Source organism: Apostichopus japonicus, chromosome 8 (genome assembly GCF_037975245.1).
Source record: "Apostichopus japonicus isolate 1M-3 chromosome 8, ASM3797524v1, whole genome shotgun sequence".
In the NCBI taxonomy this organism is placed as follows: Eukaryota; Metazoa; Echinodermata; class Holothuroidea; order Aspidochirotida; family Stichopodidae; genus Apostichopus; species Apostichopus japonicus.
In genome coordinates this window covers 13,012,129-13,030,147 of record NC_092568.1, presented here as the reverse complement: position 1 = coordinate 13,030,147, position 18,019 = coordinate 13,012,129, and the positions used below count along the sequence as shown (strand labels likewise).

Genomic DNA, 18,019 nt, shown 5'->3' with positions numbered 1-18,019 from the left:
TGTAGATCATGAGCAGGGCCATGAAAGTAGGGGTAGGAAAGGGTGGTCTGTTCTATAAGGGGTGTCAGACTTTTACCAGAAATAACCAAAACTACCACTTAATTTCCCATAAAAAGCCTTAAATACAGTATAGCAATCACTGTCAAAACTCCACTACCTAAAATATTTTCAAATTTCAATTAAATATCTTATTCAGTAACAGATGGGTGGTATAGGTGAGCTAATCCATGTTATCTATCCTTCATATGGTCTGAGAATAACTTCAACCAGAGTAAACTAAGGTAATCTTTACCTGGCAAAGAAGGATGCGGCAGTTGTTTGGTTGGGTCGGACCCCCAGTCCCATGGATGCTGGGCTCAGACCTGATGCTGGCAGGCCAAACCTGTCTCCAAGAGTTGGTTGTTGCACCGGAGGTACCCTTCCCATTCCTATATCCATGTATGATCCTTTGTTCGGCTGTGCCGGTGCGGTATACCCACTCTGTTGTGAAAAGGAAAGAAACGATAAAATAAAGAAAATTCTAACATGTGAAGGACATTTTGATGAATTTATCGATGCTATTTGATACCAAAATGACACATTGTAGGTCATTAACTTGATTACTCTTAATTTCTAATAATTAAGTACAAGTGAACTACCCTTCCCCCATCCGCCCCCCCCCCCCCCTCTCCATTTGCTTTTCTATATGTGATTAGCATTAACATGTGGAGAACCACGTGGAATCAAGAAAAAGTAGGCAACTTACTCGTTAACCTACCTTTATAATGTAACAAAATCATGGAGGATGTCTTTGATATTATATTACAATTTCTTTTATATTTCCTCTGTTCCATTGTGGTAGATTTAGTAAAATTGTCCACAGAATGCAAACAGCATGTAAAAGCAGACAAGCATGCATAACGTGACATAATTCTAATGATTATAAACACAAAGGATATTCAGTGTTAATAGTACACTTCTCATTGGTTACAAACACCCAACAACACTGAAATATAAACAATTTAGTGCATGGCACACAATTGAGAATGCATCAATAGTGAGAGGACAGGTAATGTAAATATGAAGTATTTGGTCTTCTTCAAGAAGGTTAACCTTCTCTTTTGTGGTTTAGTTTCAACAGACAATTTCTCTGCAGGCAAGAATCACTGTTACCATATTAACTGATACTTCCTCTCAACAGTCAATTGAAATACAACTCCTCCCTGGCTTCAGTTTGTTTGGAGGTAGATACATTTTCAACCATTGCCTCAGATCTTGTAATGTTCAAGAAAAACAAAGCCTAGCTGTCATCAACTTTGAATAGTGTATACTGTATAAAACAAAACAAGCATGGAAATTAAATTTATAATTAATTAAATGTTTGTGAGCTGAATCTCTGTTCATCATAAATCTAGCACTGATTAAACTGATTAAACTGATTATTTCATTAGTGAAAGAAAAGAGGAAGAAAAGGAGACAACTTTCTTTTTTTTTTCTTTTTTTTTTACAAACAGATTAAAGTTTGAAAAAAGACCATTGACTTCAGGGCACAATTGGTGGAATGGAATTTCAAACTTCAAATATTCACAAATACTTCCAAACTATTTAGGACAGAATTAACTGCTTTTGTCATTGATTGACTGTCACACATCAGCTGGACAATGCAAGTTTTAGCCCCCTTTTTGTGACACTCTTTACAGTGAAATGTAATTAAACACACTGCAAAACACTGCGCTACTGATTTAATGATGCAAAATGAACCCAGGAAGTCACTAGTTAGACGCCTTGAGTAAATTTCAGCAAATTAGTTTTGGCTCAAAAGTGACCCCATAAAAGCTTCAAAAGAGTTGAAAAACACACAATAAACTGATGGGCTATAAAGAACTGAAAGCCAGATATCCTAGCAAAGTCTGGGAGAGGCAATGTCTTCTAAAGAGATAAAATTTCAATGAGGTTGTGTTTCTCTCTAAATTAGCTTTTTTATTCTGTCATTAAAGCCCAAACCACTGTGTTTCATTTTAGGCAATAACTAGTTATGGAATGTCAATGGTATGAGAATGTTGGGGCCACTGTGGTTAAAAACAAGGGAGAGTGACGCATAGCTCAGTACAGGAAGGACTTAAATGTGACACAGGCATGCACCCCTTTTACAGAATGGCACTGCACCGAATGGTAACATAACACCTACAAAGGACTTCTGGAAAGCAGTGCTTCTGCACTGAGCAGGACTACCCTCATTAAAGATGACAATAATTTAAAAATATGTAAAAAAAATATTTATAAAAAAAAATTGCCTACAGTTGCTCCTTTACACTAAATCTAATACCTGGAATGGACTTAAAGTAGCTTTCTTTGCTGTTTGACTGTTTTCTACAATTCTAAAAAAAAAAATTCAAATAGTACTCCAAATGGTCCCATTTTAAAAGCCATTTACATAGTGTCCCCAAATAAATGCTTTAGTAAATATCACTGTGACATATTAATGTTAACTGAGCATTTTCATTTATTTTAAGATAAGGAAAATATTTTGCACCTTCTAAATGTCTCAACTCAATTACTGACAGTTACAGCCTAACAGAATGATAACAATAATCTTGCCATTTGTTTGAATAATAAACATTGCTGCTGTAGGGATGTTAGTACAGCTGGGCTTGTGGTATGAATAAGGAAATGCTTTCAGGAGAATTTCATGCTACATGACCTACAACTGAAGAAATACATTTACTTTCACTGTCAGTCTAGCATATAACAGAAGCATAGGCAAACTGCTTGCAAATTTTCAAAGATAATCATGTCCTTGCATTAGAAAATAGGTTATATTATTAGTACTACACTATGAAAGATACAACACACCATACAAGCAATTCTAGCAGTCAATTTTTATCCCTGTGTTTATAAATATACTGAACACTATAAAATCATTCTTAATGTCTGGGCATGTGTATGTGCCAAAACCTAGTACATACAATAATTTCATAGGTTGGAAAATTACGATGCTCTCAGTTTTGCTTTACAGGAGAGGCAGAGGAGGTAAGGAGGAGTGGAGGGAGTTTTGTGTCGAGTTCGTAAGTTCAACGATGTAGGAAGAAAGTTAGGGTTGGGTAGGACAATCAGGACATGATTGCAGGGCACTGCCTTTCACACTGATTACTTGCTCCCTAACTGCAACTTAAAATTATATTAAACAATGCACGCCTTTGGAAAGATAACTTTCAACAAACATTCTGTAAATGTTAAGGATGACCCATTGATTAATTAAACAACTCACAAATTGTTCCTTGTAAATTAGCCAGAAATTGGTTTGATTACCAAACAACAACATAGCTCTAGCTACCCCATATTGTAAAATGCAAACCTATTTTTAGTTTTAATATTTGAAGGTCAATCAGTATTTGCCACAAATGTTAACATGCTGATAATATTGTTAAAACATTTCAAAAGTAATTTTCTGGCAATTTTGTTTCCTGGTTTTCACATACATTAAGAAACTTTGAATACAATGGTTATTGTCTCAGTGAGAAATAATGCTACGAGTGCCAGAAATTGAGTGTTGAAGCATTGCAGTAGTTTAGTGTGACTGACCATATCATAAAGCTAGGCAATACTATTTACCCTTTAAAACTGACAAGCATATTTTATAAACAAGAAGTTAGTATTTTTAGAAGGGGTGAATGATTATAAGGTGTTCCGATAAATCTATATTAATTCAATTTTTCATTATTATTCAGTAAATTTTGGATAGGCTAGTTATGCATTGTGAAGATCCAGGTAAGTAAGGATCAAGTCCCAAGGTCTTAAATACCCAACATTGTTTATCTTTATCCACACTACTAATAACTGTTCTATGCATGCTCACATTACAATTTAACATATAGTGGTCTATCAGCCATTTACATTGATATTTCGCTAAATCACTCTCCCATTTGATATTGGATTTCTTCATTCCGAGGAATTTCTCACTGCTGTGTGAAAACTGTTACGTAAACAATATTGAGAAATAAAACGAGTGAACAATGCAGAGCATCGAGCAGCAAACAATAACATTGCAGACAGAGTTAAATGCTGACATTATTGCATTCCAAAGCAACTAGATTGCCACCCCCCATTAATGAAAGTGATAGACATGTAAACCTACTACAGACCACTCAACCAGTCTACACATTGTATTGCCACTGCCTCTTCAAGTCATGTCCTTTTCTTCTAAATGTTTGTTCCGGTCATTGAGAGATCAGGGCAGGTTTATATAAGGTCTGTTAGCTACTCGTAATTTGCAACTAACTAGTAAGTATTTAAGGGGTTTATCATAAGAATATAAGTGTCTGTTACCAGGCGAGTATCTCAGGCATTCATCAAATGGGGGAAAAAACCTTTCACAAGCAAAACTTTTTCCATTATGAAGAACTGTTTTGTTACTAAAAAATTACTTTCAATAGGACTGGTTTCTACACTAGTTTGTGATACAAACGCTTTTAAAGTGGCCATGACACGAAAATTTCAAAGTCCTATATTTTTGGGATCCATCAAAGAATGTTCTCTAAAACATGTATCAACCAATCTGCCAGTTTAAAACTTGATTTTTCAAGTCGAAAATTGAGAATGAATTTACCCTTTTCGGCGTTTGAAACTTTGTTTACTCGAAAATTTTCCGATTCGCATGACGTCATGTGACGTCACGTTTTGAACACATATTTGTTGTCGCTGCTACGGTACCATTCACGTACACAGTAGACAAGTACACATACCACTAGTAGTTACTAAACAAAACACCGATCACAAGTGCGATATCAAATCAAAATTTCCTGTGAAATGGCGGATCCAGAGCCAAATGCGGCAACCGAAGTTCAAAGTGATAATGGTTCTTCACTAGGCAGTGAAATTGGGCTATAATTAGAGTGCCCTTTCTCATATTCGAAGCAGAGAGTGAAGGCGATGATCATTCCAATATTGAACCGAACGCTGAGGGTGGAGCGGAGGTGTTAGAACCGTATCAGTTCGAGCCTGTTAAACGAGCCGAAATTGAAGCTCCACAACATATCGAAGAAGAAATCCGTTCGAAACCATTGCAAGGAAAATACAACGTGGTAAGAATTTATTAACGAAGCATTTAAAAACAAAATCCAGTCCATTTTGTGCATGTGTTGTTGGAATTCGCGGAACACCCTAAACCGTATTGTGCGTTGTGTTACGGTAACTTACAACCCATATGTAGAGTGTGTAGTACTAGTAGGGTTGGTTGCATACTGAAAGTTTGGCTCGGGGATGTAAGTTGCATTATGCAGCCATGCTAGGTAGGCATATGTGTTATTTCATACTCATTATTACTTGGCTAGTACTTTGGCCTGGAGTTTTGCAAATCAATTTTCTGAAACAAAAGAATGTTTCATGATACATGGAAGGTGTAAAATCACAACAAATGTAACCATAACTGTACATTGTGTGCCTGCTTGTTATTGTGGACATCATGGCCAACATTAATACATTTTGAACTTTCATAAATTTTTTCCCAGGCAGTACAGATACATAGCCTACGGTCAACAGGTTCAATGATACTTGGGGTTCCTAGCAAGACACGTCAGGGTTGTGCTACCATCATGTGCAGTCCAAAGGATCAGAAGTGATTTTCCAGCCAATGGTCATTACACTGGATTCAAGTTGCCAGGAGAAAACTCATTGTATAGGAAGCCTTTCTAAACTACGATTGTGTTGGATTATCAATCCGTCAGGGTTCCCTCAGTGTTGATATATTGAAATTCAAGACTTTTAATTCAGGATGAAAAGGTTATTTTCCAGACCCAACATCAACAATAAAAGAAAAGGCATGTTTTGAAGCATTTAGACACAAGTATTGGCGTGACCGTGATGTCATATAATATGTGCATAAGGGAACGGGCATTGACCTTTTTAGGGGCATTTACCTCGTTTGATTCGTACCTTTAATCTGGAAGCCAAAATAACCATATCACCAATGATATTTGACAGAAAAGTCATAATAAAGACCAATGGAGGCAGCAGAACTCTTGAATGTTTAGACTGTTTCTTCAGCAGCAGTTGGTTTGTTTTGTAGTCTTTCTTCAAAAACTCAGCAGTACACCCTGTTAATGGTCTTCGATTGTTTAATGCGTGTGATGCTGTGTTTCACATTGCCCATCAGTGTTGTACGTGTCGTCGTGCGTGGGTAACATTTTTGCATGTGAGTTGCGTCGTGCAGTGTTTCTTGGTTTAAATAACCCTGTATTGTATTTGCTTCTGGATTATTCTAATTAATTTGTCACAACAACGATTGATAGCGATGGACATGCAACTGCTTTGTAGGCTTAAAGCAAAAAAAATCATGTAAGTTGTTTTCTTTTAACCTCCTTTGATGTCACAAATTACATTAGTGTAATTTAAGAATGATAATGTTTATGGAAAGTACAGTTTTACTTTTATGTCATATAATACAATGATTGTTGTTAATGTTAGTTCAGATTGTCCAGAATGACTGTCTAGAACTGATATTGAATAAATTTTGTTCAATGATTTAACACTTGAACTATGTTGTGTGAATTTTTGGCTCTGTGACTTTAAAATAAATCGCTTTGAGATTTAATTAAACAACCTTTGGAATAAAATCTTTTTACCTACCTATTTTGACCCATCCCCATTACCCCCACTCCCTCCACAACATAATAAATGGTTTTCCTGGAATAGGCATAAGAAATTATTGCTATAATTAACTGATCCAGCATATTCCAGAAATAAATTGGGGCACTGAGATTTGTTCACAAGAAGATGTAACCCATCGCCTCTGAAGCTAACCTCATAGCTTATTAGTATACAATAGAGCAATGAAGGGGGTGTTAATTTAGATGATACAGTAAAATCTCTTCGTCTATTGCGACTTCAGTGTAGTAACGCTAATACTATAGGGGAACCATACTATAGTACTACTAGTGCTCGGCGCGCTACCTCCTAAGGATCGCCACTTGCCCCATTGGAGGTTTCCTGTTCCCCGATCTGGTCTTCAGAGTAGTTTTTTGTGGATTACTTGACAGAAGAATGACTCTTTTATGTCGAACCGTTAAAGTACATTTGTTTTATTTCATAACAAAAAGGAGGGATCGTAGTATGCTTCCGTGAAGTGTTCGCTTCATTCGGAGCTGCATACTGGCTAGGCCCAGTGAAATCGGCGCTGGTGTTGTGCACTAACTTGGTCATAATCGCCGTGTTTTTTTCGTCCTTCAGCCATGGATGAAGGCTAATTGCATGGGTAATGATATTTATGCAGCCCCAACAACACAACGGACCGGCATTTCTCTCGGATAGTTTACAACAGTTGTAAAACAAACTTGAAATTTCTAACGATATAGCGTAATACAGTGGTTGTTCTCTCAGTGTAAATGTGCGTGTACTGTATATGGAACGGTATGATCGTCGCGCATCCGATACATGCCTGAGCTTTGCACGTGTGTTCCTAACATGACGTCATCATTGTCTTGTTGTGAAATCGCATTCTCAGGTATCTATTTTCGGATGCGAATATTAAAACGTTAATTACTAATTAGTCCTTGAGGTTTTCAAGGTGTTGAGGATAGTTTTGAACATAGATTTTCTCATAGATTCAGAGGAAGTTACTCTCGATGAGTTGGATTTTTCGTGTCATGGCCTCTTTAACAGGGCACCTCATGGCATTGATGTTATAAATTCCATTCCCATTTGTGTGCTAGTCTTCACTTAACCTTCTCCATTTATGGAGAGGTTTATGGTGGGGTGGAAATGGGGTAACGTAGGGTTAGATGAGGTGTGATGTATTTCCATGTTTAAAAGGTCAGAACATCACTGAAGCACAAGTGTTATATATGACTTTTTTGTTTGTACTTGTTCACACTTTAAATTCATGTCTATGTTTATGTGGGCTGGGGGTGGCTATTGGCAAACTGTTCTAAACTAACAGGTCAACACGGTTGTCTACCCTCTGAAAAGGTATTGGTTAGGTTAGTACATATTTATAACAGAATGCAGAAACTTTTAACCAGAAACGGATTGTTTCGTCTGTGCGTCTGCATGATATCTTAATGCAATCAAAGGCCCTATTTTATTTATCAGGTCGCACTGACTTTCGTATTAAGCTTTCGCTATTCACACTCCATTTGCATGGCTGCAGAGATCAACTTGTGCAGTGTTTTGCAATACTATATACAGAGAGATCATGTTCTACTGCCCATGTGCAATTTGGGTCATCTCTAGAATTCAAATAAGTTTCTCTTTGAACAATTAAATAACAGTTAACATAATCCCAGCAAATCCTACAGAATACAAAAAAAAATGTTAAATTATTCCAGAACATGCCATATAAATATCCAGTTGCAAAAATCTATTATTTTCAAGCTGGTGTGGTTTTCTCCACCTACCACAAAGGTTCAAAAGCCAACAGACTGGCAGAAGAGTAAATGTATGGAGACTCACATAGTAGGAATATTTTATTGCAGAGACTTTCAACTTGGAAATCTGAATCCTAAGGCTAAGTGTCTTCGATTACAGAGACATTTATCGGGAGGTGCCAAATTATTTTGAGTTATAGAAATGGAAGAGAAAAAAATTAATAATGAAATAAGAAACTGTTGAATAATCTGCTTCCACATCAAAGTGTTTTTGACATTGACCTCCTACTGAAAGGTCACTTTGCTTGAGTCACCTCTGGTATCAATTGCAAGATCGGAACTGAAACTTTAAAGAACTGAGAAAATTACTTGAGCACTCCAATCAAAGCTGAAATTTGTTTCAATGGCACACTGGGATTATCCTTGGGGTAAGCCTATCAGAAATCAAATGATTTTTTTTTCTTCAAATGATATTTGAATACATTATCTCAGCTAGCAGAGTTTAGCAGAGTAAAAGAGCACTTGCCACAGGGTTATTACAGTTCACAAGAAGATTTCCCATTAACTCTAGAATGATACAAACAGGTGCAACTTTCACTACATAGTGCAACATACTCTTCCATAGTATACAGTAAAAATTATTAAAAGTGAGTTATTGTTCAGAACTACTTACAAGGTAATGCATATACATATATATATATTATCAAAAGTGAGTTATTGTTCAGAACTACTTACGAGGTAAGGCATAGATAGCCATAGTAGCCTTTGATCATTATTTGCATCAAACACATTCAGGAACATTTTATATGCAAACAGCAGGGAACCCTTCATGTCACAGCTTTACGAACCTTAATGCATCAATTTGAAATTTATCAAGCTAGATGAAGACACCCCCCCCCCTTCACTACAAACATCTCACATTTGATTTTGATGACATGACTATGTGACTGATGATCACTTGTATTTGACCTTGCAGAGTCTTCAAGTATAGTTTCCCTGTTAGAAACCTTAGACTTAAAATTTGAAAGGTGTAATAGTTCTTTGTAAAATAAAACAGTGTCTGTGGTAGTATAGAAACATTTCTGTTTAACATCTATCAGTGACAGAATATTAGCATCTTCTTCAACTTTGGATTAAAAATAATAGATTTCATTACTATTGATTCAACTGCTGAGTGTTTAAACAGCTAAGGCATTATTCTGGTGAAAATTCTCTTCCATGGAGCCAAATTGAGTGATACACTCTATGAACATTTGCTGCAAAGCTTGTTAGGGGTCACAAATTTACCCCACTTTCTTGTTTCCTTGTGAGAGTCTGGTTCAGACTTCTCCTCTGAAGGACCATAAACTACAGAAGACAACAGGGGCATTAGTTGGTGTCCAAAGGTAGTAATAAAAATCATTAGCGTAAATAGGGTCATGAACCTAAAAAATGATATTTACAATTTAAACCTTAGAAATGAAGGTGTTAGATTCATGGTTACCCTGGGTTTTACCATTCATAAAACAATCAACTGAAGTGATAGTAGGGGGTGTTCCAATACCCTGGGGTGATCAACAGTCTCAGAACTCTGAGGTCCTGTAAATCTATATCCCATAGACAGGTGAAGGCAAACTGGAGAGATTTATATATTAAGTAACCAAATGGGCAGCAGCAACTTTCATCTTAAATAACAATTTTGTTGTCCAATGAGAATATAGGATCAGTTGTTGAAAGAATTGTAACAGACTGGACATTTTGAAATCCATTACATCTTTCCATACTAAATGAAACTAAAAGCCAAGACATGTCCAAGTTTTGCATTGGTGTCCTGAGAATAAAGAGGAAAAGGGTTTAACTTGAAGCCCTACTTTCCATAAGGGGGTTCCATCAATGCTGAATCCTTTAGGGTAGTGTTCTTAGCTCCATCAACAGTTGCTTCTAGTTAATAGCAATAAATCTATATGATATTGTAATGTGTTGCTTATATTCCTTCACTGGATGACTTAGGGCACAAAATTCGTTTTGATGATTTGCAGACCGTTAAAAACCACCGCTATCTGTCCGACAAAGTGACTGGACTATTTAGTCTAATACACAGACCATTGAGTTCCTTAGACGGAAACCAGAACTCAATTGGAAACATTATGGCCTCAAATGTAATATGTTAACAATGTAGTACAATTTTATCAAGGACAAATGATGTCGAATGTTATCCAAGGATGATTTGTTGAGTTATTGGAATTGATAACATGATGGATAGAATTTAACAAAAATTGTCTAAAATTCTGCCTTAAAATCATCCATCCTTTAAAGTACAAACCAAAACATTTATAAGCAGTAGTCTCCTAAAGCAGCTATAAGCATTGATTGGAAAAATCCTCTCTATACCACAGTTTTTTTTTTTTTTTTAAATAAAACATGGCCAACATTTGGAAATTTTATGACCAATGTTATGTACAAAAGTGTCCTGGCTACAAAATTTGTAATGGTTACTTTCTGATCAATCGCTATTTCATTTTTTAGAGTAATTATTGGTTGATTTGAAAAAAAAACTGCTGATCAAACTCAAAAAGCTGATTAAAACTTTTAACTCAAAGATTATGAGCACACTATTACCTTACATGTTTTACATTTAGCAATGGTAAGACAAAGGATTCTTTGAGAAGCCATTTCAAATTATTGCTTTTTTTTGGTAGCATTTGTGCCCATAGGCATCCAATTAATTATTAACTTCCTCTACCATTACACTGACAAATTCTTTGTCTATATGAAAGGACCCCCCTCCCCACTCCCCTTCCTTGGCAATACAAGAAGCATGAGGACAAAGAATATATAGCATCTCTATAATTAATGCCATTTAACACTTAATGAAAGGGACAAAAGAATTTTCTTTCCTTGATTGTAATTTAAACCCCTTCCACTGCCAAACTTCTGCCTCTTTCTTTGCTCCATGAAAACTATAGATAACATGTCACCATCAGTCACACTTCACAGATTTCACAACTTTTCACAGATTAGCCCAATTTTAGGGGAAGTTAACCATATCTTCATGCTTTCCCTAACTTTCATAACAAATCCAGTGGGAGAATTATTTAGCTGAAAATTAAAATCCATTTCACACCTTGGAAGTTAATACTGATGGGCATAAAAGAAAAACTTTACTTAGCTATAAAGTCCCTTTTGGTCCTTGCCGAGTGGAGTGCGACTCTGACCTAATTCTTATGGGAGAAAGGTTGGACCTCTACTTCCAATCCTCTCTGACAAAGAGAACTAGTAACTCTTATCTGGAAATAATATTTGGTAAAGATTGTCACACATGGAGTTCTTAAATTTGTTACTCATGTAAGAATAATGTATCAATTTGAAGTGTCATGCATTGGGCTATGGATTAATAAGCCAGTCACATCTACAGACCAAAGTTTAAATTGGAATAGATAGCACTATTAGTCTATTACCCTCAGACACAGAACAACTTATTAGCCTATAATTTGTAGCATTTTAAACTGGCTTAGCAGAAAGCAAGTTGCAATGATTTGATAATCTTGAAACGACTGACACAAATCTACTGCCAATTTTCCCTTTGCTTTAACTCGATCGACGAGGTCGATTTGAAAGGGTGTGCAGATGCCCTCCTTTTGGCAGAAACTTACTACCCCCTCATGACACTATCACAACAAGGTACCAGTCTCTCTTGTACAATGGACAAATATCTATAAGTGAGTTATGTTTCATTTCTTCATTCAGGATAGACCTAGAAACCTACATTTCCACATTTCCTGATCCTTTCTGAAATTCCCATTTGAATTGTGGATACTTTGTGACCTACCTTTTTGTCTGCTGCTAACAGGTGAGAATGACTAAGACGGACAAGGTTGCAATGTATATAATGCAAATGATTCCACAATACTGCAGGTAGTCAGTCTATCACTGATAACAGAGCATAATAATAAAACCGCCCTTGTGTATTTCCATACATACAGACATAATGACCTTCACATAAACATTAATTTTATCTGACATAGAATTACAGGTGTACTGTGTGCAAAATATCAGAAAACTCGCTATTAAAACAGTATTGAAGATCTTGCTTGTAATAAGTCTAGCAGATTTAAGCTTGTCAGATATGAGGACTAACTACTGTATGGTTAGTCCTCTGTTATGCATTATGGCATGGAAGTATTCTGTATTCCTTGCCAATCTCTTATATTTTATATTACCTAACCTTTTTGTTGAAGACCTTTTCAAGTCAGTTCCAAGATTTGAACTCATATGTACTTCCTGTATATGTTCTTCCTGACAAAATGCTAAACATTCAAGCTATATGATTGGTTGTCATCGCAACAGATTGCTGTTATCTTTCAGCATGAACAATTTTATTTCTGATGTCTCCTGAATTTCTGATTCATGGTACAGTTAGATGACAACCAAAGACTTCCTTCCTTCTGGGCTTTAGTTTTACTTTCACTTGGTAACAAAATAAAAACTCCACATCCAACCCACCAAGATGTTAATAAATTCCAAGATGACTTCAATTTCATATGTATAACAGTCTACTTGGTATTCAACTATCCACCCAAATGCCCCAGGAAAAAACTAGGTTATGGTCACAGATAAACTGTAATGGAAAGCAACTGACTTAATCGGTTTCATTATTTAGTAATTTCAACCAAAGTCTGTTTTGCAGTACACCTGATGCAAACTTTGTGATGGGCCGTTTGATCGTAGAATAGTTTGTAAAGCTTTTGCACTAACCAGTACCCTCATTTTCACAAATAAAAATCCACTTGGTAATAACAAAGTTAAAATGGAACACTCTGCCCATCTGTTAACGACTTTCTCCTCTCTACTCCACTTCCCTCTGCTCCTTATATCAATATCTATTTGTTCATCTCTGTTGTATTTTTTTGGTGATAATTGTGGTAGACAAACCAAATATAAAAGTAAGAATTTCAACTCAGCTGGAATATTTTAGCAATACAGAAATTCATACAGTAAAACTGCAGAAGTTCCTTCCAGAAATGGAGCATGCAAAAACCTTTGTTTTGGTGTCTACAGATAACTAACAATTTATAAACAATTGTTTAAAAGCACAAATATCAAGACAACATCCCATGATAACATTATGATGATTAAGATGAAAATTCACTTGCATAGACTTACTACCCACTTGTGGCATTATTCCATAATGGGTTGGCTAAAAGGGTCTGATTAAAGATAAAAAGATCACCATATTTTATGACCCTCCCATATAGATATGGTGAGAATCATCCAATTAAATGAAAGAAAGAAATGGATATTAGATTTTTTGAAAGGGAGACAGCTGGAAAATGGATGAAAGATGTCGTTCTGACATTCACATATAACAAGGGAACACCCTACCTCTCTTTATACATGCTTCTGGGATGATTTGATGAGCTTCTGCTTCAATGCAATTTTGTTTTTCATGTGTGGGAACCCTTGGATTAACACAAAGCGAGTCATGTTCTTAATCAAAGCAATTACTTTTTGATTTCCCTTCTCTTAGACAAGTAACTTAGCTTGATGGGACTCTTTAGATTCTTTCCAAATATTTTAGCTATTTGGGAATATGTGATAAAATTTGAAATATCCTCAATATATTAAAATAAACTTTTGAAAACAAGGTCAGAATTGAAGGGTTCACACACACACAGACCAGTTCTAATATTCCTGCTGCAAGCATTCAATTGTTGGAAAAAATTTGGTTGAGTGTCTGAATCAATTTGAATGTTCTTCTTAGGGCTTTGAAAAGGCCCATATTTTCTCCTTTTTTCCTCCCTTTTCTTTTATTTAGTCCAAGCCACTCGTGATGATATATCAGTAAATAGCATTTCTATTTTTGGCCAAGTCCAAGTCTCAAGCGATTGCATAATCACATGTCAATATTCAACATTCATGTCATATGTGATGTTATGAAAATTTCCCCAAAACTGCTACCAAAAATGTTTCATTTAGAGCACCATCTATTAAATATAAAGTTTATCCAAGCTTAGCTTTGGAGTTATCATGTTTACAAGGCTTTCAGGCATCTATGGCAGCTGTGGCATATATGGACCTCAAGTGACCTTTGACCTCTTCAGCAAACACTAGGTTTCATGTACCAACTCAAGTGGATATATACATACCACATATGAAGTTCATCCAGGTTTACTTTTTAGTGTTATCAAGTTTACAACAATTTTATACTTTAGCATACATATTGAACTTCAAATGACCTTTGACCTTCCCCAATAACAAAAACAGTCGAGAACGTACTGACAGAACCTAGATACCACAATTGGGGAAGTCCTTCCCATTTCTCTAAAATAAAATTCCCAACATCTTTAGAAAGTGACCTAACCTTTCTCTGAACTTTAATTGATAATTTGAAGAGCACATTCACTGTACTTTCAAGTCCAAAGCTGTTCCAGATAAACACTGTACATAATGTCTCACGCCCTTCGCAACGTTAATTCGAACATGTACATATTACAATCAGGCTAGGTTATTGATGTCCAATATCACCACCAAAGAAAATTGAATGAAAAGTGAAATGTATTGATAATTAACGAATCCATGACAACCAAATTTATCTAACAGACACACACCTAAGGACTAGAATCCCGCTGAAAATTTCCGCCGGACAAAAAAAAAAGTGCGTTATCCCAGATGGTAGCAGAGCTGGATTCACGGTTCATTAAATTGTCATACAAGTATGAAAGCCAATAATGGAGACAACCATTCTGGGGTCTATTGTATTGACTGGAGACGAAACAGTGGATACATGCTATGCCTAATAGTGTGGTTGACACCCTCACAATTCACTAACACACACCGTAAGTATTCAAAGAGACAAAAGTTTTCGGTGAAAATAAATGTAAATATTATTTTGCTGGCTTTGAAAAGCTGCGGCTCGCAAAAGGAAGAAAATACAAAAATTAAATACAAAAAGCGAATTTGATGGAGGCGGCTGGTCCCGAGGTCAAAAGATTGCCCATGGTGGGCTTAGAGCGCCTCCATTCAACTTTTTGACAAAGAGGTGACAACAAATGGCACTAAACCGTCCTGACTTAGCAAAGCACTGAAGACTCCATCAATAGGAAGGTGATTTGTATCAATTTAAAAATGGTGATCAGATTGATTAAAACGGTATGAACACACTTCGTATGAAATATTGTGTAAATATCCAAATTCACATAATTTCATCATCAATTCATCCTTTTCCATGTTTTTTTCACACAGGAAATGTTCTACTCTGGCTTTTTGCTATTAATTATCCCATTTTTGTGGTCTGTCTTATGGCTGCATATGTTTTTCTGATATTTGGAAATGCAAAATGGCTGGTCCCATACAGACAACAACAGTCTGGTTCATAATTTAACGACATAAAGATGCTCATGTTTACACTGGAGAACTTCAATCAACACTGTAAATAATGAAAACAAATTAACAGGAATCCACTGTTTTCCTTAACAACAGGAAATAGGAAAAGAGTGACTCATTTGGTATGAACAAACTCATGAGGATCAGCTATAGATAAAAATCATATCAGATGTAATTTGAATCTTCAAGGATGTGAGTCTGATCATAATATTCTAATTTGAATGAGATAATGTCTGACATCACTGAGAATGAACTTTCACACAGAAGACACTGTTAGTATCAGTCTGATAGACAAAAGCATACAAAGTCTGTCCACCAATGTCAATGCTCAACACACATTATAAAGTACTACAGGATGTTTCTTCCAAAGTGAAGGACATAATTAAGTTTTCCCATTATTTAATCTGACAATTTTATAATTTAGGAGAGTCAAATTTAGTTAGCCATCATAGTCAGCAATGGCATGAGAGTTTTAGTCCAGTGTGGCACAACAGAACGTACAGGTAGTCCATACAGCCCCATGAAACTAAATGTGCAGTAGATCTCCTAGCACTAAATGCATGACTATAGTTGAATTTCATCATCAGCCTTGCCACAGTAAATTGTATCCAGCCTTGCACACTAATGGCACTGGCAAATTCATTTCAGCCTTGTAACACAGTTCACACAGAAACAGGTTAGTTTGTTCAAAATCATCACACTAAAGGTACAGTACAGGTTAATCTTTCATAGAGCCGTGTAAGTTGTAACACTAAACATATCACCAGTTATTGTTTTATTAAGCCTCAAAAGACCACAGGTACTGGCTAGTACATTCAACCTCTACCACTTTTAAGGTACAGCCTCATATTACACTAACAATGGTAACACATATTTTGCTTCATATCTAGAAGAAGGTAGTAGAATAGAAAGATTGTTAACATTGCTTACAAGACATGCATTATCAAGAAAGCATCAGTAATACATTTGTAAATGCTTTGAGCCTTCTTTAGTCTTATCAGTACACAGAACCATGCCATTTACATTGTGTACCAACTGAGCAGTTTGAAAAAGCCTTTACTATGGAAACTGAGGATTCGGTGTTATATATATAGTCATAAAATTGCACATTTCACTGGAAACTGAGATATAATTGGCCAAACAGCAAATATAGACAGCCTAATATCACAGCAAATTTCATTGATTTTACCAGCCATAGATTAATCTATTGTTAAAGTAGTCTAGGTTAAGAGCTGTCCTATTTAATAAACATCCAGCTGACACCCCTTCATGCAAGTCTGTTAAGGTGATGGGTCGGTCGTCGGGACAAATGGCATCGGTTATCTGTACAGTGTGCATGCTGCTGTATAATAATTGTGATACCATGTGGAGTTTCAGGTGCTGCTACAGTTGTAGTTATAAATTCTAAGCATGACCTAAGTCACCTCATTTATCATCCATAATCCCATTACCTGCAGTAATAAACCCTCAAATCTCAGATAATTTGTATTAAGCAGAAAAGACTGATCATTATCAATTAATCTGCTTTTTTTGTAAAGCGCCTTGAGCAGTGACTTTTATCTACTGATTTGGCACTATATAAGTCTCATTTATTATTATTATTATATTATGATGACTTCTATATAGTATCATACTCAACATTTCATAGTAGTTAAAAGCATCTAACAAACTCATGAGAAGACATCATCATCATCACACCCAAAATTAAGTCATCAACAGTAAGTCTTACCCAAGTTTAGAATATTAATTCATGTATATAAGGAAAGACAAATCATATACAAAGCTTCTACAACATATCAATTTTTTGGCAGAGAAAACCTGTAGAACTGTTTATAAACATCTGTATGATTTAGATCTTTGTATCAATTAATACCTAGCTATAAATATCTCTATGTACGTGAGCAATTACAGATTGTTTTATTTTTATAACCTGTTTGATTTACAAGTACTTCCTCGCCTTTAAACAACACACCAGATTTTAAGATGATGAAATTATTTAATTCGTAAGCAAAGCACGAAAATTGCATGATATTAAAAAGCTAAGTTTACTGTAAAAACAGCAATAAATAGGCCTTAGAAATCGTTTCTACGAAATCTCTCCATATATTAATACTATACCAGATCATATTTTTATGACTTGAAAATAAAAGAGTGAAATTAAAATCGACAGACGCCATAATAGTCAGCCACAAACTTGAACAGTTCTGAATTCTATTAATTAAAACCACATTTTCTGGGTAAACAATATCATGACATTTCAAATACATACCAAATGCACATAAATATTAACAAATTAAAAGATGATGCATTATTCATTC

The 18,019-nt window shown here is 35.6% G+C and overlaps 1 protein-coding gene across 7 annotated transcripts in view; it reads right to left on the bottom strand.

The window, feature by feature from the left end:
* Positions 1-18,019, bottom strand: part of LOC139970463 (uncharacterized) — a 168,319-nt gene that overhangs the window by 61,727 nt on the left and 88,573 nt on the right. For all 7 annotated transcript variants that reach the window (XR_011794153.1, XM_071976196.1, XM_071976198.1 and 4 more), the window contains one exon: positions 293-480. Coding sequence is in view for 6 of the 7 variants with exons in the window: in XM_071976196.1 (XP_071832297.1) it covers positions 293-480 (188 nt within the window). In the remaining variant the exon portion in view is untranslated. The remainder of the gene's footprint in view (positions 1-292; positions 481-18,019) is intronic.